At 49.1% G+C, this 19,753-nt stretch overlaps 4 protein-coding genes across 4 annotated transcripts; 2 read left to right on the plus strand and 2 right to left on the minus strand.

Annotated features, from left to right (window-relative positions):
* Positions 1–1,105: 1,105 nt before the first annotated feature.
* I303_107379 (uncharacterized protein) lies at positions 1,106–4,081 on the minus strand (the record flags this gene model as incomplete). Its single annotated transcript, XM_065969576.1, has 10 exons — positions 1,106–1,399; positions 1,521–2,045; positions 2,170–2,427; positions 2,487–2,609; positions 2,674–2,773; positions 2,844–2,988; positions 3,051–3,318; positions 3,420–3,495; positions 3,557–3,831; positions 3,962–4,081. 10 exons carry the CDS (start codon positions 4,079–4,081, stop codon positions 1,106–1,108), a joined length of 2,184 nt encoding a protein of 727 aa, XP_065825648.1.
* Positions 4,082–5,095: 1,014 nt separating this feature from the next.
* I303_107380 (uncharacterized protein) lies at positions 5,096–10,663 on the plus strand (the record flags this gene model as incomplete). Its single annotated transcript, XM_065969577.1, has 6 exons — positions 5,096–5,500; positions 5,555–5,694; positions 5,751–9,528; positions 9,602–9,680; positions 9,749–9,982; positions 10,080–10,663. 6 exons carry the CDS (start codon positions 5,096–5,098, stop codon positions 10,661–10,663), a joined length of 5,220 nt encoding a protein of 1,739 aa, XP_065825649.1.
* Positions 10,664–11,339: 676 nt separating this feature from the next.
* On the minus strand, positions 11,340–12,750 carry I303_107381 (uncharacterized protein; the record flags this gene model as incomplete). The annotated part of the gene is made up of 5 exons (XM_018410063.1): positions 11,340–11,804; positions 11,903–12,028; positions 12,093–12,171; positions 12,497–12,601; positions 12,680–12,750. 5 exons carry the CDS (start codon positions 12,748–12,750, stop codon positions 11,340–11,342), a joined length of 846 nt encoding a protein of 281 aa, XP_018261066.1.
* A 1,132-nt stretch (positions 12,751–13,882) lies between these two features.
* Positions 13,883–19,700, plus strand: I303_107382 (uncharacterized protein; the record flags this gene model as incomplete). Its single annotated transcript, XM_018410064.1, has 3 exons — positions 13,883–14,190; positions 14,245–14,394; positions 14,468–19,700. The coding sequence occupies 3 exons, from the start codon at positions 13,883–13,885 to the stop codon at positions 19,698–19,700; spliced, it is 5,691 nt and encodes a 1,896-aa protein (XP_018261067.1).
* Between the last annotated feature and the right edge of the window lie 53 nt (positions 19,701–19,753).

The following is a 19,753-nucleotide window of genomic DNA, read 5'->3' on the forward strand; positions in this document are numbered from 1 at the left end:
TTGCGTTGGTTTCCAATCTGATTTGATGGTTTCACCTGGCTGTGTAGACTAGGCTAGACGGATGAAGCGTTTCAAAAATGGTTGAGATGACAAGTGAATCCGTATACGTGTGTAAGTGTGCGTGTGCGTGTGTATGTGCGTACGTGTGTACTTTGAAGAAGGTGCAATGTGACAGATGGTGGGTTCTATATAGTCGAGAGCTGAAGAAGGGGATCCGATGAAAATAGTAACTTTGAAGACTTGATGGTGAGCCAAAGGAGTAAATCGGAAATCCCAAAATTCTACAAGTACAAGTCCAAGTACGTTTGACTTGACCTTACGCGACGAAGAATTATCTAAGGTTTGAGAAAATTACGAGGCCCGTCGTTGGAAAAGTATGAGTAAGTTACCAAGACCAGATAACTCGATAACTCTTTTTTTTTGCTTCGAGCGATTTCGGGTCGTTATGTCAGTGGCTTGTAAGGTCTGTGAGGCCGAAGTGGTCGCTGATGGTATGATGATATGTTGGTGTTGGCGAAGTAAGAGAGGTTTGCAGTGCAAAGAATGATGAGTGATTTGCTTGAGCTTGGGTCGTTTACTCGTAATTACTCGTAACAGCCAGTGCGCCGAGAGAGAGAAAGAGAGAGACGCGTCGAGATGATGTAACTCGGTCGCACGCAAAGCCAAAGCCGAGGTCTAGTCTAGGGGTACGAGTACCCTGAATCCAGTCGCGTCCGACATTTTCATTTTCAGCTGAGCTGGAATCAATCCAGGAACCAAATTCTTATCCCTCTAATCGTGTTTCTGCACACATGTCACCGATTTTCAAGCTTGCTCCCATTATGACGATTTCATCAGTCACCACGGGCGTAATAGCGCAATAGCAGCGCCGAGATGTCTGAGGTATGAGATCCAGATAAGCGTTGTCGATGGGCTTTGTTCTCACTTTCTTACGATCTTACAATCTTACCTATTCACAAAGAGCCCCTGCATTTCGTCAAGCTGAGAGCATAAACCGACTAGACAGCAGGAAGCAGGCAAGTATCAAGTCCAGGTAACGACCAAGGAGAGGAAGACATCAAAAACATTAAATCGTTATTTCATCCAAATATCCAACAAAGGTAAATCACCTATACCTAGAAGTATATCTCCCTTCCTGGACCCCTGTATTATTCATTTCCACTCCGCCACCGCCTAATCCCCCAGCTCCAGCTGAGTCTTTGGAAGCTATCAAAGCCTGTATATTCTTCTGCAGCTCCGTCCACTCATTATCGCGGGGCTGAACCAGCTTCTCCGCCAGATCATAGATGTACAACTTCCCATCCGACGAGCCTAATCCGACTTTCTTCGATAATGCGGACTTGTCAAATGCGAGTTTATTGATTGCTTCGTTGGAGACTTTCGTCGATATTATCGGGACCTTTAGGACCAAAAAAGACTCATCAGTACTCTTCTTACTTCTTATGCGCAGATCAAGGGAACACGTCAAGGGGATGAGGGGATAAATACAATATTGAGATCTGAGACGGAATGAGACCCACCTCGACATCTTGATTCAGATTCCACAAATCAAATTTCCCATTCCCATCCACCGATCCAAACATCGCCGGATGATGCGGGTGCCATTTCACATCAAAGACATAGTCGTCTGCCTCTTCGAACGAATGTATAGCTCTTACTCCACCGACTCCAGCAAGGTTATTATCATTCCTTGACCCAGAACCTGAAGAAGCTTTCGTGGAGGTATTGACGTTAGTCGTCGCTTTGGTCCGCCATAATCTGACAGTCCAATCTACTGAACTACTCAAGAACAAGTCTGAAAAGTCGATCGAGCCTGAACTGGGATGGAAATCTATCCCAGTTATCGGAGCTGAATGTCCCCTATAAACATCTTCGTTATTTAGTCCAGCTTTAGAGGAAGCTCGATCATATCGATTCGCCTGATATATTGAACCTTCCTCTGTTCCGACCCAGAATGTGGAAGTTTCGTTATCCGGGAAGTCTAGGCATGTTATCGATACTTCGTCGGTCTTGTTATGCGATGGCACAGTCAGAGGCAGTGTTTCCTGAACATCGGCCAACATCGATAAGCTCTCTCACTCTAAAGGAAGAAGACTACCGCATTGGTTGATGTTCCTCTGAGATGGGTTGATGTTCCTCTGAGATCTCGCAGAGAAACGCGTGACTTACTTGCGGTTGCGCCAACATATCACTCAGCCAACTACAGACCAGTCCATCCGTACTGGTAGATATCAGATTATTGGCATTTTGCGTTCCGACCATCTTCATGCCGTAAATTGGATATGTATGGCCGTTTGAGGATAAAGGTGTTTTTAGTACTGGAAGGTGTTTCGCTCGTGTATCCCATAATAATACTTGACCAGAGTATGACCCGCCAAATATCAGGGTCGGGTGGTAGGGGGAGAAGGTGACCGATAACACATCGGACTGAATTGTACACCCACCTGAGCCTGTGATTTGACCAAAAGTACGTGGCGAAAACTTACTGGAGAATGGAAGACGAACTCCGGTCGTTCCAGCAAGTGCAGATTCCAAACCGCTACTATACCATCTGGGTCGTTTACAGCCGAAGGTTTCTTATTATAAGATGCGGCTACTAGTTCAGGGAACTATCACATCAACCACATCAGCTGGAATCATTGCAGAATGGAATACTGGATTAGCTGGACTGACTTTCGGCGACCAATCTAGATCCGTTATTGATCTCCCATTTGTCCAACGCTCGTCTGCGAACGCGCAAAACAACTTGACCTTCTGGCCCTCCGATTCATCACTATCAAGAATCACCATGAGCTTGGCACGAGCAATGTTGGTATTATTATGATCATGATGATCAAGCTCACAAGGCACCATCGACCCCTATAGTGTAATCCCTTATGTAGTCATACCCGTCGCTCAGGGCCCGCTGTACGATTTTCGTGGATTCTTCGATGAAAACGCTGAAATCAGGTGCAGCGAATATAGCTTGTCTCTGCTCGTCGGATAGGGCTGTACCCGCGAAAGTCCTCAGCCCAAGCTCGAAATGTCAAGGCCTAGGGATTATTGCTTACAATTGACTTTCAACTCCTCGCCTTTTTCTTTCAGCTCTTTCAACTCCTTTTCCAACACTGTTCGCTCTTCCTCCAGTTCTTCTAATATCCTTTTCCGCATCTCTTCTTCCGTCTCTCGCCCGCTCTCACCGTCCGTTTTCCGCCTTCGCCGGCGAGTCACACCGGTTTCGTCGCCTGACTCGCCGTCCGACTCTAGATCTGATGTTGAAGTCGAGATAGTCACAGAGGTTTGAATGGCTTTTGAGTATGTTACTGGCTTGACAGCGTGCTGTCATGGCAGATGACGCGTCAGTGAGACCAACGATCATCCGATCCGAGGATATTGGCTTGCGTTGCTGGATTGGCCACAGCATACATATATTGACTCACCTTCGAAGGCAACTCATACAGCTCCTGCTGCATATCAACCATATCAAGAGCTTGGAAAGGTGAGCCCGTTATATCCCTATCATGACTCATCAGCGTCCCTCAAGCGATGGTTCACATGGGCGTGTATGATAACACACCTATCTATCATGTGTCCGGGGGTGACAGCGCCTCCAGTCAACTCGTTGATCCTACTCCCTCCAGCTCGTCCGATACTTCCATCATTACTGAGCCTGCTCGCCCGACCGCCTGGCGTACCAGGTAAACTCTCCTCAGGGGTCACGCGACTCCGTCCTGCCGGCGTCTGCGATTGAGCTGAGACATAGGACGACTGTCGGACAGTCGCTGGTGTCGAGGGTCGGGCTAGTAATGAGTCGACTAGATCGTTCACATCTTTACGAGAGGTGGTGAGAGGCTATTTGAAGCCGATTTCAGCTGTACTTTCCCCAACCAATGCAGCAAGATCCATGAGATTTGAATACAGCCGCAGGATTTCGAGGTGATTCGTGGAGACCGGAAAGTCTCTTGTAGAGCTCTCGACTCACCTCTGCGTTGCCTTGTGAAGTCACTTGAGCCAATTGCGCTTTCCTCTCTTCTCTGGCCCTTCGCAATTCAGCGACTCTGGCTCGTTTTTCCTCCAGCTCTTTCTTCATGCGCTCCGACATCTTGGCTCACTCTCTTTCTGGTGTGGATCAGGCAAAACTATACTTGTGAATGAGAGGATATGTCGATATCTTGTCCCGGTCTATCTACTTGTTATTGTTCTTTTGACCTGATATTGTTCAACCTCGAACAAATCAACGGAGAAACGCGTCCGAGCTCTGACTCTCGCGTGGCTATCGGCGTCACGTGACCAGCCCAACCCCACCCCCGCCAAGCATAATATCTCTGCTTCATTGCTTTTCTCTAAGGGGAGCATACTTATGCTGATTGAGCGGTTAGACGACATCGACATATCAGGTCAGGCTGAGAAGACGGAGGCTCATCCTGTCGTTGTCCATTCCAACTGATGCTCTGTTGAAAATCAAAGTCGAGGTCTCGGCGAAAGAGGTAATTACGTAAGGACCCCGCACAGCATCAATCTGGATATCTTTACATAAAATCGGTCGCGCGTAATCGCTTGCGAGACAGATTGGGGAGGGGCAGATCAAGAGTAAAATAACTTCATATTGCAGTTGAGTATCGCTGCACAGATGCATTCTTCTGAAGCATGACATACGATGTACGTGGTGTGATTGTCATAGGGTATGCATACATAGAGTCATGTTGCAATCTGTTTGTGATACCGATGAATGACGGCAGTGAGTAAGTGAGTGAGTGAGTGCCACGGGTAACCTTGATTTTCGGGTAAGTCGAGTGTAGTTGAGCGAGGGTGTCAGTTTGTATTTGTTAGTGCAACTTCGCATTGACCCATCAATTGGGTCGATTATTCAAAGTATCCACCACAAAGTCATCTGAGAAGAAGAAAAAAACTTCATGTTAGCAAGAGCTCAACTGCATGACTACACAGCTCGTTGAGTCATTGCCAACAGCGAAAAGAGGGCCTGCATGACCCACGTTCAATCTCCTATCCCTCCGCTACAGTACCGGTGAAGTGGATGTGAACTGATACGTAAGGTGAGATCAATCTGGTCGTTTAGAAAGCTATGAAACACGCTGAGCTGCTGAATATAGTCAACATGAACGCTCATCAGCCTGACGCAGGCCCATCGTCACCACGGTATAGGCAGAACTCTCAAGGTCAAGAGGGATATTCTGATCAGCTCTTACAACCGGCATACACATCATGGAACACTCAATACCCCTCCCACTCCCACTCTCTCTCTCAACGTCCCCATCAAAGTATACCCGAGATGTCCGCTCCTCCTTCCTACTCATCGTACTCTCCTTCCCGCGACTTTCATCCTGCTCCTGCACCTGCACCTAGAGAACGCTTGACCAGCTCGACGTCCAATTCATCGCTTAGCTCAACGTTGAAAGGTAGAAGGGCACCTGCACCTGCAGCTCTAGATCTCAGTCCACGGCGAGATGATAGGTACGGAAGCTTGGGTATTGGTCTTGGTCCTTCCCCTGAGAGTCGAAGGGTGGTCACCGAACCTGTGAGTAAACATCGACCAGGACTTTAGCTGACTGTGTAGGTGCGACGAGCCTCACGACCACTTCCGCATCCGCCAAATCAATCGTCTCTAGCCCCTTCAGCTTATACATCGCCTGTCATACCTCAAGTACCTTCCAGACAGTCAAGCTTGACGGTAGACGAAAATGATCCCCGAGCATCGTGAGTTTAATCGTTGCAAGAATCCGCTAATCATGCAGGAGCGAATCTCAATATAGGCTCGACTCTTACTACCTCAAACCCTCTTCACCTTTAGGGGCTTCTTCGCCTGAACAGCCTGACCCCTCAGATATCGATAGAAAAGCTCTGATAGGTGTAGGAGAGCTCGCTACTCCTCGATGGGGAGCTTCGAGCACCCATCAACATCTCCGTACGCCTAGCATGCCCTTCAATCTAGGTAGCACGCCTCCGGCATCCTTGCCTTTGACGGACAATTGGGCGCAAGGACAAGATGGAGTCGGGTTAGGCTTTGAAAGCAACGATAGCAGGATCAGACCCACCTCGATGTCACAAGCACCTATACCACCTAGATTACCTAGTAAATCCCCCGCACGAGAGAAACGTTCGGAAACCGTCGCTGCTCCTCCGTCCGCTATTGCGTCTACCTCAAAGCCAGACGACACAATGTTCTCGCTGGGTACATTGGCAGATTTCAATTTTGATTCCACGATGGAAGCGGCATTAGCAGCTTCTCTGTCGATGCCGGAAACCAAGTCTACCACAGCACCTACGCCAGATTCACCGGCGAGAAGTGTCCACGCTACCATACCTGAATCGCCCATCCGCAATCTACGTCATGTGTCGGTACCAGATTCTCCCATATCGCCAGGTAGCGCTAGATCAAGGATTTACGCTAGAAGACAGGAAAGGGAGCGTGCCGCAGCTGCTCATACTAGTATAACCGATCAATCATCTCAGCCTCCATCATCCGCTGATTCTCAAACTTTCGCTCATCGTGCCAATTTACCACAACCACCCACCTCTGCCGATTCTCTGACTTTTGCCCATCGTACACCTAAGGATAGTCGAAAGACTCCCCCGAATCAGCTTCGACACTCGTCGCATGATATCCTGAAGCAATTTGCCCCCAAAGATTTTTCGCATCTACCTCCCAGTCCGTCTTCTGCATCGATCAATCAGATTTTGAAGGGGTCAGCATCGGTCAACAATTTTGGGGGCTCAGCCAGTACACCTCCAACCAGTGCATCAGGCGCTACTTCTTACTTCGAGGCGAAATCCCTGCAAAAATCCGATTCCCAGCGACACAGAACCGCTACGTCAAGCTCAAAAGTAGACGCTGATACTGCGGAAGCTATGAGGAAGCTGGATGGCATTTCTACCACTCCAGGCAAAAGCAAACCTAAGCCGAAGACACCTATCGCATCGCGACCGGGTACTCCTCTTAGCACGAAGAAAAAGGTTCCTTCAAGGCTCAGCAACGGTAGTCTCAAGGACAAAGCTTCGGACTCGCCTTTGAATACCTGGGTTGATATCGGGGAGGAACTACCAGCCGTTCCGATTCCCAGAACGAAGACTGCTAAACGGGAGTCTTCTTCCTCTGCAAGCTTTATTGGCACTCCGACGTCTCGCGACTCACACTCCCTGCCAACAACCTCGACAACGCCTTCTCTGAGCGATGTTGCGCCGACGAAAAATAGAAGAGCAAGTGGTGGTAGCGACATGTCGACACCCAGTATCACTGTTGGCGATTCATCCGACCAGGATCGAGATATATCGGTACCGCCTGTCCCGCCACTGCCGAAGAGCTATATTTCGATGAGGCAAGGCATGAACAACGTTGCTTCATATGTACCTGTGCGCGAAGAACCATCGACATCGCCGCTGCTGTCCCCACCAACCCAGCCAGCACCTACCTCACAGTCGTCACCCGAGACCTCCACCTCACCGGTTGTCGCTCCTCCAAAGATGAATAAGAAATGGTCTTTCTCGTCTGCGTTAAACCTAAAAGCAAGCTCGTCACCTGTCATAGCGCAGGAAGAACCCCCAAGAAGTCCTCAAACACCTTGGTCCGAGATTCACCAGAGTGAACTGCCTTCTCCAGGCCTGAACAGGCACGAGTCAGACGATTCTCAATATCTGGGAACCGGCAAACCCGCCGCTAAGAGATTGACACCTTCGTCTATCCCTTTCTTCAGGCGTACGTCTTCCAATTCTACTCAATCGAAAGTCACTCCGCCGGAGACTCCCAAACAGTCGGACACAAAAATCGCACCTGGATCTCAATCGAGAAAGTCAGTTTTGGGGATGCATTTGCCGTCAATGCTCAGGGGCAGTACCTCGAAGAGAGGTTTATCCCAACAATTCCCTGCACCTGTAAAACCGGAAGTCAAGCCTGAACCGCAAACGCAAAGCACTGGATGGACAGGAAGACGGCGTGGTAAGACTCTATCGATCTCGGCTGATCCTTCGAAACCATTCATACCTCCGGAGTTACTCAAGCACAAGTCTTCGGTTGAAAGTGGTCTAGAAAGTCGGTCGTCTGCTGCTTCGAATCGAAGTGAATCCACAATTAATGGTCAACAAGATAGACGATTGCCCGCCATTGTCGGTTCGCCTGCTAGACCAGCTGACATGCGACCTTCCGATTCATCAAGAAATCTGCCTTCGATAACGCCTACGAAGATACCACGAATAGCTAATCGAGCAGGGATTGGATCACCCCATACATCAATGCCTCCTCCAGCTATGCCCTCGTTGAGGGGTAAGACTGTCAGTTCAAGCATGGCGGATCTCACGCGACCGCCAATCAGCGAGTTTGGTGTAGTGGAAGGGGTGATAGCTCCTAGACAGTCCACCTCGAGTGCTCATCGTGCGCACTTACTTGCACCGATGTCTGCTCGTCAAGAGACTAGGCGAAGCACATCTCACAATCGACCTTCCGATCCGCCTACAAAGAGGGATCTTGGACCTCCTTCCAGGAGACAGCTACCTCAACCTCCTCCGATGAACCCCAAACCCCTCTCGTCAGTCACTGCTGCAACTCTTTCATCGAGCGCTAAACGGACTTCACGCGAGTTCCGAGGAGTTTCGAAGAGGGATTCCAAAGAGACACTACAAAGTCAAAGTTGGGGATCTTCAGGAAAAACATCCCCTATCAAGCCCTCTAAATCTCTACATTCCAAATTGTCTATTCCCAGCACATCAAGGATGTCATCCTCTTCTTCGGTTGGTGCACCGGGCACAAGTTTCCGGAAGACCTCCTTAGTTGCTGAATCACCTACGATGAGTCCCGCCGATGATGAGGAGTCTCTGGCAGATGCCGAAATGGCTGCGTACATCAAGCGAAGAAGACAACGCGCTGCAGCCGGAAAGAAGGATGACTTGACGGACATCAACGAATTCCCCGAAGATACATTAGCGGCTGAACCAATGTCCCAACGAGCATTCGTCACGCGATTCCTGCATAATCTGAGTGATTTCGAGCGCAAAGAAGTGTTAGATTTCGACAAGATATACTATACGCCTCTGGGTGTGAAAAAGGTCAACAGACCACCTCAGCCAAATGGAGCGACATATAATCACGGATACGACGATGAGCGAGGAGATTACCTAGTGGTTGAAGGCGATCACCTGTGTTATAGATATGAAGTGGTTGGCGTGTTAGGAAAAGGTAGTTTCGGACAAGTTGTCCAGTGTAGAGATCATAAGACGGGACAGAGTGTAGCTGTCAAGATCATCCGAAATAAGAAGAGATTCCATGCTCAAGCGCTAGTGGAGGTCAAGATCTTGCAACAGCTAGTAGAGTGGGATCCGGAAGATAAACATTTCATGGTCCGAATGACGGATTCGTTCTCGTTCAGAGGACATCTGTGTATAATCACGGAATTACTCAGTATCAATCTCTACGAACTGATCAAGGCGAATCAATTTGCTGGATTCACGACGGTGTTGATTAGACGATTCACGACTCAGATGTTGGCTAGTCTGCAGTTGATGCGATCGCATAGGATCGTCCATTGTGACTTGAAGCCTGAGGTAAGCTTTTCTACTCTCCCTGGATTTTATTGGGACTTGTAAGGGCAGTAGCTGATTTGCCGATAAATTGCAGAATATCTCGCTTTGTCATCCGGCCAAGAGCGGGATCAAGGTGATTGACTTTGGATCGAGTTGTCTGGAGACCGAAAAGGGTGAGTGGATGACTTGGGCTGAAGAAGGACAGAAGAGGGAATATGCTAATGATAATACATCGTGCTAGTCTACACATACATCCAATCTCGATTCTACCGAAGTCCGGAAGTTATCCTGGGTATGAATTACGCCATGGCTATCGACATGTGGTCCTTGGGATGTATACTGGCAGAACTGTACACCGGTGTACCGATCTTCCCGGGAGAGAACGAGCATGAACAGTTGGCATGTATCATGGAGGTTCTTGGTGTGCCGGAGCGATACATCGTGGAGAAAGCTTCGAGGCGGAAATTGTTCTTTGGTGAGTCAGGCGCACGCTCGACTTTCTTTTGGAGAAGTACTCTACTAGTACACCAATGATGAGGCCAATCTGACATTGTGGATACGTGATATCGCAGATGCTACTGGTTCTCCAAGACCTTTCGTTAACGCTAAAGGCCGTCGTCGACGCCCAGGAACAAAATCCCTTGCAGCAGTGCTTAAATGCGACGACGACCTATTCGTTGACTTTATCAGTAAATGCCTGACCTGGGATCCAGATAAGAGATTGAAACCACAACCGGCAATGCGCCATCCGTGGATCTTATCAGGCCGGAAGAGAACTGCTATCCCACCTTCTTCATCTTTCCGATCGGAAGAAAGGACCACAGAACGTCGATTACCGACAGTGAATGGAACTTCGAATTCGGGTTTATCGTTAACTTCACCTTCTATTTCACTCCGATCGAAAGAGACAGGCACCAATTCGAAATCGAAATTGTTGATTTCACCACCTACGCCATTAATGGCTCGACAACAATTCTCGTCGAACTTCTCCCCTCATACTCAGTTAAATAACTTGTCGCGGGTCGGTGGGTTATCGAATTCGAATTCCACGAGTTCGGGTCTGGGGAATGGGAATGGGCATGGAGGTAGCAAAATGGGTCATGGTCATGGTCATCAGACTCGAAGTAGTTTTGTGAGTCAACGTAACCTCATCTAACATGAAATCCGACTTGGGGTATATTCGATTGATGTCAGGTATAAAAAGCATGAGCTGATCTTTTTGATTTGATCTGATTTGATCTGATTTGATCTGATCTGCTATAGACAACATCGAAAATTAGCATAGGCTAAAAGAACGATAACTCGCACTCGTACCCTGTTCGTAATTACTGTCATGTCATGTCATGTCATGTCATGTCATGTCATTTGATTTCACTTTCATCAGAACCAACAAGTGTATTTCTTGTGCATATTTTATTTTATTTTATTATTACGAATCACGAGCACGAGTCTGATTAATCTATCACTATACCTGTCACTGTATATATCATTTTGTCTGTTTCCACCTCGTTTTCATTCTGACTCGTAGGATCGTCAGCTGGCTCGGTTCATCATCGCACATGCATATAGCATTTTGGCTCGTCTTTCGATCGAATGCTCAGTACACGTGTAGATTCGTGTATATCGGTATAGCTTCGTGTATATCGATACATCAACATCATTCAGATTGGATTACAATACTAAGCTACAAAAGGCTAGTCTAGGCTGATTTGAACACATTGTCGTATTTGATCACGACAAAGGAAATTAAAGGAATAATACGAGTAGATCTACAAGGTCTTGACGAAACTGAATCGGGCTCGGGCTCGTCGGGTTCATAGCCAAAACTAAGGCTAATCAACAGGTTCCATAACAGGATCATTTCCAGCTCCGGCTTGCCTTGTCCTTCTTCTCGTTCCCGTCGTTGTCCCACTTGCTCCAGGGCTAGGGTTACCTGAAGGTGATGGTTCTGCGGCATAAGGATCATTCAGAGGACCTCTTTCACCTTCGTCCAAACGCATTCTCCTAGTTTTCAACACTTTTCCCGTAACTCTTTCCCTCTCGCGCTCTTCATCCGCTGCAGAAGACATTCCTCGGCCGAACCACGATGTGGAGAATCGGGATGATTTTGGCTTGGGGATGAACTCGTTCGATTCAGGCATGATGAGGATATGATATCGGATTTGAGCGGATTCGTTGGTCAATAGCCATTGTTCGAGAAGTGCGAGGTTGCGCAGGTTGGATTTGAATAGGTTGTCTAGGAAATCTCCTAATATGGGGACCAGTCCGACGATTACGTCTAGAAATACGTTGAGGATCTGTGATTGCACGGACAACGTGATTAGTCTTCGTCATTGCTCTCAATGAACATCGAGACACTTCGAGCTGGAGAAAGAGAAAGATTCAATCTACGCACCATATACCCTAGTATGTCTTTCGGAACGCCAAAGATGAAAGACAGCCAGACTTGGTATAATTGTAGAATACCCGAGATCAAATCACCGTAAATAGGTACGAGCGAGATGATATCGTCTAATCCGGCCTGATGACGGCGGACTGTCAGCTACAACGTACGACATACGCTTTTTCTGCAGCTGAGGACTCACTCTGAAAGGTAGTCCCAGATCAGCCAGTACAGGCGCGGCATCAAGCCAGAAGGCTATCGTCCTGATGTGGTTGTAGAGCCTTTTTATATCGACAACAACTCCGTCAGCTTCACGTCTCGCGGTAGGTGACGAGATAAAACGATCAGAAAGCGTAGGTAGACATGTGGTGATCAGGGTAATTCTAGAGACTGGTTGTTTCTCCTTTGACCGAATGGTCAAGTCAGAGTCTAATTAAGTAACATCATTTCGCATAGATCCAGAGGGAGATGGTGTGGGATGGATGGTGACGGAATGGATTGGAATTGGATTGTCGAGGTGAAAGAGGATGAAGGCGAGTTGTGTGGTATGTGATAGGTTGATAGATGCAATGTATTTGAGCTGTTCAACAACAGGATGACACTCACCGTTGAGCATCTTTATCGTTCTGAGGACGAATGACACCCCATCGAGGAGGTCGGTAGATAGCTTCGAACGCACCGAATCTTAAGGGTGTTTTCTCTCTTTGAGCTCTACAACATCAAGCAAGCAATAGGTAAGTCAGCTCATTCCGCGATCAGGACGATTGTGTAAAAGAGGGAGAAGCGCACTGACGATCCCTTGCTGCGTTTGGTCTATACGAGGTCAATATAGGCCATATTGACGATATGATAGATGCCATGATGGGTGTTTAATGTGTGTTGTGGCCAGGATGATGCCCATAAACGGGATGAGGAAAGAAGAAAGAAAGAAGGAACAAGATGGAAGAGGATGTCAAGGGTGAGTAAGTGGATGTAAGATGGAGTGACGTATAATTTGGTCGGGAGTTAAGTTGGATTTTGCTGTTGGCTGTTTGGTGGCAATGTGGCACTAATCGTTGTATGAGTGAGTGATGAGTGAGTGATGAGTGAGTGATGAGAATGCGAATGGGTGCATTCGGTAAGATGCGTTTGAGCCATACTTGAGTCATCAGCGCTGCGTTGAATGACGCGATTGATCAACGATCCGTATTGGGTGTCGAGCTGAACGTATTTCTAAGCAGCTGATCGTTAATTCATCAGCTATCTAAGCGAGGGTCACTGTGACTGAGTGAGACCCCAAAGGACCCCTCGAGCACTATTATACTGATGTGAATCTACCATCAAATGATGAATTCCTACTGTTTCACCATCAATCAACGTTGACTCAACCTGCACCTCTTACCTCTTATTCTGTGTACATCGATACTCACATGATATCTAATTTTCCCCATTTTCATCCATCCATCCATCCATCCATCCATCCATCCATCCATCCATCCATCCTATTTTCGCTATTATCCATCTTCGTCCTACTGTACATCTCAACTGTACCATAACCTGTACATACTTCCAACATCGTCGCCAGCTGTTGATGCTTTCTGATATATTAGTCGAGTATCACACTTATAGCCTGCAATGGGTCCATCGTTACGAGCACTCGTTGTACATCAGGGCTACCACTAATATTCGTTTCATTGAAGTACAGTGAGTCAAGCCAAGTCCCCATATGATCGGTAGAGCTGACGTTAATCCCGACAGAGACGCAGCGTTATACACCATCGAAGTGGATTTCAAGCTGAGGCGAGATCGTCTCATAATCACAAACATTCACTTTGATATCTACAACACTCAGAACCCGTTCCTATATCGGTCATTGTAGTCAAGACATCACTGAAATCCGGTTGATCATCCCCATACCAATAGGTGACATATATCTCTATTCGACAAACTAGCCAAAAGGAAGATGAGACAGAACGATCAGTAATTCTCAATATCAGCAACCCTTCTTGCGACATGTCCGGATCTCACTTGCCACCCAGACCTCCTCCGAATACACCAGTACCCTCTATCACACCATCTTCACCAAAGCCGCAAAGTAAGGGTAAAGGCAAGGCGAAAGCACCTGTACTGCCTGGATACTTGCTTCCTCAAGGTAACGACTCTATGCCCACCAGAGTGTCGCGAGAAATGCATAGAGACTTGGATAGAGACATTCAAGGGGAAAGCACGAGCGCCGAATCAGATGAGGAAGCGGTCTATATCAGCGAAGGAGATACTTTACCCATTCCTCCTGGAGCCGAAAATGGTCCGGATCTCCGAACGTGGGTCTGGCACCGCTAGAGAACTCTGGCCTGAGGCTGACACCTGCTTATCAGACAACGTACTCCACTATCGCCTGATCCTCTCCCCGTATCACCACTTCCGCTGCCACCCAAGCAGCCTGCAATTGAAGAAGTCCCGAAACAAAATCCGAATCGACGTCGGCTCAAAGAGCTATCCAAACAGCTCAGAGCTATCATTAATAGGTCAGTTGGCCATCCCACCGATGCCGAATACTTGATATATCAAGCACTGACTGCCCGAACTGTGACCAAGCAGAATCATAGAAGCTTATCATCATCGGCATGATGCCGTCCAACATGCCCCCGACCGAGGACATCATCGCAGAAAGGCAGCCTCGAAACCCCGGTCAACTCGAAGCGGCGTTCAAGCTAGCGTTGAACCTAAAAGTCCTCTAGTACCTTCACACGACGCCGAGACCACATTGAGACGCCTTGCCGGTTCTCATCAATATCAATCTACGGTGTCCGGATCACCAAGCCACCTCAATACGGTCTCCGATGGCACTGAGGGTAATCTAAAGCAAATCATTCCGGCGAGTACTCCAGAGGGGCACGAACCGTCAAGACCTATTGATATACCCTTTTCTCTGGAGGCCCGTCGCCGTCGGTCAAGGGAGCTCAGGGAGCTAGAAAGAGCACAAAAACTGCTACGTCGCGGTTATCGGGGGCCTCTTCCGAATATTCTCGTGCCAAAGCTAGAGAACGCCCTGTGGCTGCATGATCCTTTTCCTCCGCCAAACAGGTCAGGCCCAGACGCACACGAGGAGGAAAATGAAGACGTTCAACTCCTCGCCAGACGATTCAAGTCTCAGTCTCCCGATGTGGTGGACGAATCATCCGGCACCGAGGTCCCAAAATCATACACCTATCCAGTGCCGTTCCATCTGGTATCCCGACCAAGACCTCCGAAAAGGTATAGAAGCGACAATATACCCTTCGGTTTGCCGAGAGTGATCAATACGAGACATTATCCTCCTACTGCATCCAACGAGTCGGAATCGATAGAAGGTTTGAGTATCGGAAGTCCTTTCTTGGCAGCGTTATCTACCTTCGGACCGTTCCCGATACTGGAAACTCACTCACCCCTCCATGCTGGAGACACCAAATCATCGCAAAACCATGCCTCAACAGCTCAGATCACAGAAACTGCTCCATCATCTTCGAAAACTGTTGAGCCTTTTTCGTCGAGGGCTGAGGCAAGACACCATAGAGACAGCGATCCCCAAGAGCCTGAAGAATACGATTACCCCGATGTATTTGAGTCTTCCTCCTCATCTGATCCCCCCTCTTCACTTATCAGTCCGACAAATCGGATACAGCCTCCACAGAATAGTCACTCCAGTTCCACTAATTCTTTGGGGTCCATAATCGATCAAAATCTGTGGCCCATCTTGAATGGCCACACACCCTCAAGTCGCACTGCTTCATGTCCAGTCGAACTAGACAATGTATCACAAACCAGTCTCACGCCAAGCGAAATCGTTCGAGCACCGTCATTGGAAAAATTTTCTGTGCAGGCCAGACGGTCAAATGCTCGTCAATCGGTCAGATCCTTACCGGACTCTCAGCAATCTCAAACCTTTCTCCATCGGGGAGTGACCCACGAAAGGGAAACCCTTGATCTGAACGAGGGCAGAACCTGCCACAATCTCTTCTATGGAAGACGACGAGTCAGGGCCTCATCTGCTGAACGCCTCTTCAAGGGTCTCTCGCGCAAAAGCAGGCGTAGATACACGACTCTCAGGCTTTGCGGGGGTTCATCAACGGATCTGGACTTTGTTGAGGAGCTTCGATTGCTCTGTCAATCGTTATACCTTCGGAGGCACAGGCAGAAACAATCTCAACACATCGGTCACCGTTCGAATGCTTCAAGACGACTGCCTCAACTCTCGCCTCTATCAGGAGACAGGATCAAGTTCTTCGTGCGAGACCTGAAAGCTCCTCACCTTCGCCACCTCGATTTGAAGCCGAGTCGCGATGCGCAAACTCTCGCCATCTCGCTCCGACAGAAAGTCCTGAACTGGCGGACCTATGTTCTTGCTTCGCCTCAACAAACCTTCGCAGGCGAGCTGCCCAAGTGGATTGGACAAGTGGTTACGAACGGTACCAATATTTGTCATTTCAAACCGCCTGATCATCTGACTCCCGGATTCATGCTTGAAGAAAGGCAGAACTGGCTTCAAGGTAGACTTATGGCGTCTGAGCAGCTGGACGAAACTGACTCTGCCTTCGAGCCTGCCGGTGTGGATATGAACCCCGATGGAAGTGTTGATCACAGCCTAGATGAAGGGCGCTATACCCGCATCCTCAAGCCGTACCCAAAGCAAGTCGACTATATCACATCGCATGCAAATCACCCTCGAGGCGCGGATCCTGAAGAGGCAGACCTTGCCGCCTGTACTTGCGATGTCTGCTTTTCTGCCGGCGTGAACTCCAATCAAACCTTTGACATGGTGGCCGCAGCTCAACATCAACAGGAATCCCAGCTGAACAAGGATATTTTGAGGCTGAGGGGTGGCAGCTCAGGTCGGAGGTCGGATAGCTCTTCAAGCAGCTCCTCGTCAAGTAAGCATTTCGCCCACACGAATATCCCATCCATCCCATCGAGAGCCGAGGACGTGTTCCCTCTAGTCACACCAGCTGCCTTACCCACGATATTCTCTGGGCAGCCGGAACCTGCCAATACATCACGATCTCACAGCATCACGGCGCCATCTCCTGCTGCCGATCCCGTTGCAATCTTCGATGTGGACCAATCGCCGAGACCTCAAATGCATGTGGCCGATATGATACCTCGAGCAGAGTGGGACCTGGTTTTCACAATCGTCCGCATACAGGTACAAGGCGCCCTCGGAATGCATCGAATGGCTCCTTACCCAACGCACTTGCCATTTTACGTGCACGAGGCGGTGCTTCGGGCTATAGAAGAGGTCAGCGGCTTGTTTGGAGGCTCAGCGATACCTGGTCTGCAAGCACTACGGCAAGTAGCCTTCAGAGCTAGGTGGCCACCGCAGCTCAACACGTCTTACGACTTTCACCCTCAAGTATCGACTACCCGACAATTCACGTCCGTCACACGGGATCTTACGGACCTGGATCAGCTAGCTGCGTTGTCGACATCTATACCGCTGCCTCCGTCACCATTTGATCCTTCGGGACTGGACACTGCTGACGAGCCGGATATGCAACTCATCGACAAACCCGCCAATTGGATCGACACTCAACATGACAGACCGAATTCGGCACCACCTCAATTGGAGGCCGCTGTCGGCTCGAGCTCCTACAATCCACCGGATATTGCTCCCATATTCACTCCTTTGTCAACGCAAGTTCCCACGTTCATGCCGTTCCCTTCTGACAGTAGCTCCAGCCAGACTGCAGGACATAGCTTTGATCAATCGACTTTGACTCCCGGACTGGCAGGACAATTATACACCGGGGAAGGCATCGCGCAACCTGCCGCATGGCCTGCAAGTACAACTCACGCTGAGTCAAAGGAGACGAGCAGTCCTAACTTCTTCCCGTCAGCGATACCAGAGAACTTTGGTGATTTGTGGCCCGAGGCTTTGAACACCTCTACCAGTCCGACATTCCACGGAATTAACGTCAACCCGACAATTCCCATATTTCCAGAAGCCTCGCAGAGCTTTTCTCCGCCTGCTGTGTTGATCGATACTGCTCATGGCATGCCTGATGTTTCGCACGGCGCGCAAGCTTTGAGCGACTTGCCCTTCTCTTCAACTCCATCTGCACCCTCGCTCGCCTGGCCCGCTTCCACCGCCCGGCCTATGGACATTGTTGGATTGCTGCCTCCATCCGATTTGTCGGCGTTGTTACCAAATATGACCGACCTGTCAGCTATGGGGTGGCCGCCAGCTTCGATCACCAGTGAATACCACTATGTTCCTCCGGGTGCACCTCCCCCTCAGCCGGCAGAAGTTCAACCCACCTACACCGAAGAGTCGGTATCTGCTATATGGCCCGCATCGACTTCAGGACATGAAGGTTTACTGGCCTTGTCCGGGCCGTCTCGCGTCGAAATTGCAGAAGGAGCCACGTCTGTAACGACTTCATCGATGAGATTTGGCTCAGCTGCTTCGATAGGTACGGATTTTATGGTTCCCGAATATAGCTACGGCGGGTCTGGGGTCGCCACAACATCTACCACCGAGACATTCGGTCAACCGCCGGCAGGATACTGGAGTCCAACAATACCTCCCGGCCTCGCCGGACCTCAGATACCGTTTCAACCGCCTCGGCCAGTCCATCATGGATCTACCTACGCTTCAGGTATCTTTTTGCCTCCTCAGGCCAATTTTACCGCATCTGAGATAGCGACTACCTCAACTTATAGGCTCCCCGCTTCACCTTACACTTCCGCTAATCTCCAACCTGAAACACTATATCAACCGGATCTACAAACTTGGCTTGTGGACTCTAGGTTGCCACCAAGTCTCAGCATTCCTCAGTTGAACATAATCAGGCCAACTCCGCGAACATCAGTAGGTAGCGCTTCGACCCCGAATACCCCATCTGGCAACGGATCGACTCCGGGCAACGGTAATGGTAACGGCAGAAGCTTGGCTCAGGCGATGGCCAGATCTGGAAGTCTTGGCCCGATCGGCGAGACAAGCAAAGATGCAAGGGAAAGAGGCAGAAGTAAGAGCAGGAGTGGAAGCAGAAATAGAAGTAGAAGTCGAAACCCTTCTGTGGCACCGGAACAACATCGTGCTGGTGGCAGACAACTTGTGGTTCCGCCCAAAGATACCTTCGGCAGAGCTCGGAGAAGTCGAAGTCTGAGTGCTCCGGCACGTCCACCGGCTGTACATGCTCATCTGAACCCAGACCCTCGCAAGTCCAGGGAGCAATTATGGCGAGAGATGCAAGAGCTTATCGGTCCAAATACCGGAGCCCGACGCCAATATCGAGAATGGGAAATCCAGAATGCTGAGCGATTCAAGCGAGAAGAAGAGGAGCGAATAGAGAAGTACAAGATAGCTAGGATGGAAGCTGAGACTGTAAGGATGGAGGAATGGATGAGGCAAAAACGACTTGGACCCGATATATTCAAATCTGATCCACCGCAACGGGAGTTCGTGACCACTCCAGGAGGTACGCCTCATCTAGTCATTGCTGGACAAACAGCGTTACCACAACTTGCGTCCACACCTCCAGAATGGTACGCAAATTCAGAATACCTCGAAGCGTTAGGTCATATGCCAGAGATGAGAGGAGAAGGAAGTTCTTCAAGCACAAGCTCGGACATCAGTACAGGCCCAGGCCCAGACCAGCCAAAAAAGAAAAGGAGTATCAGTGACATTGCGGATATGGCCTTGAAAGAGCTGGAAACGCAGGGGGGTCGTGAAGGGAGGAAAAGAAGTAAGAGTATGAGCGGTAGTGGGGGTAGCGGGGAGAGTGCTCAAGTTGAGCCAACAGAAACAGAGGCGGAGAGACGAAGGAGGGAAAAAGGGAAAGGACGAGCTGGGTAATGTTTCCTCTATCCTTGACACAATGAGGTATTAGGTGATGTTTGTTGTAAATT

This window comes from Kwoniella dejecticola, chromosome 9, assembly GCF_000512565.2.
Source record: "Kwoniella dejecticola CBS 10117 chromosome 9, complete sequence".
Classification (NCBI taxonomy): domain Eukaryota; kingdom Fungi; phylum Basidiomycota; class Tremellomycetes; order Tremellales; family Cryptococcaceae; genus Kwoniella; species Kwoniella dejecticola.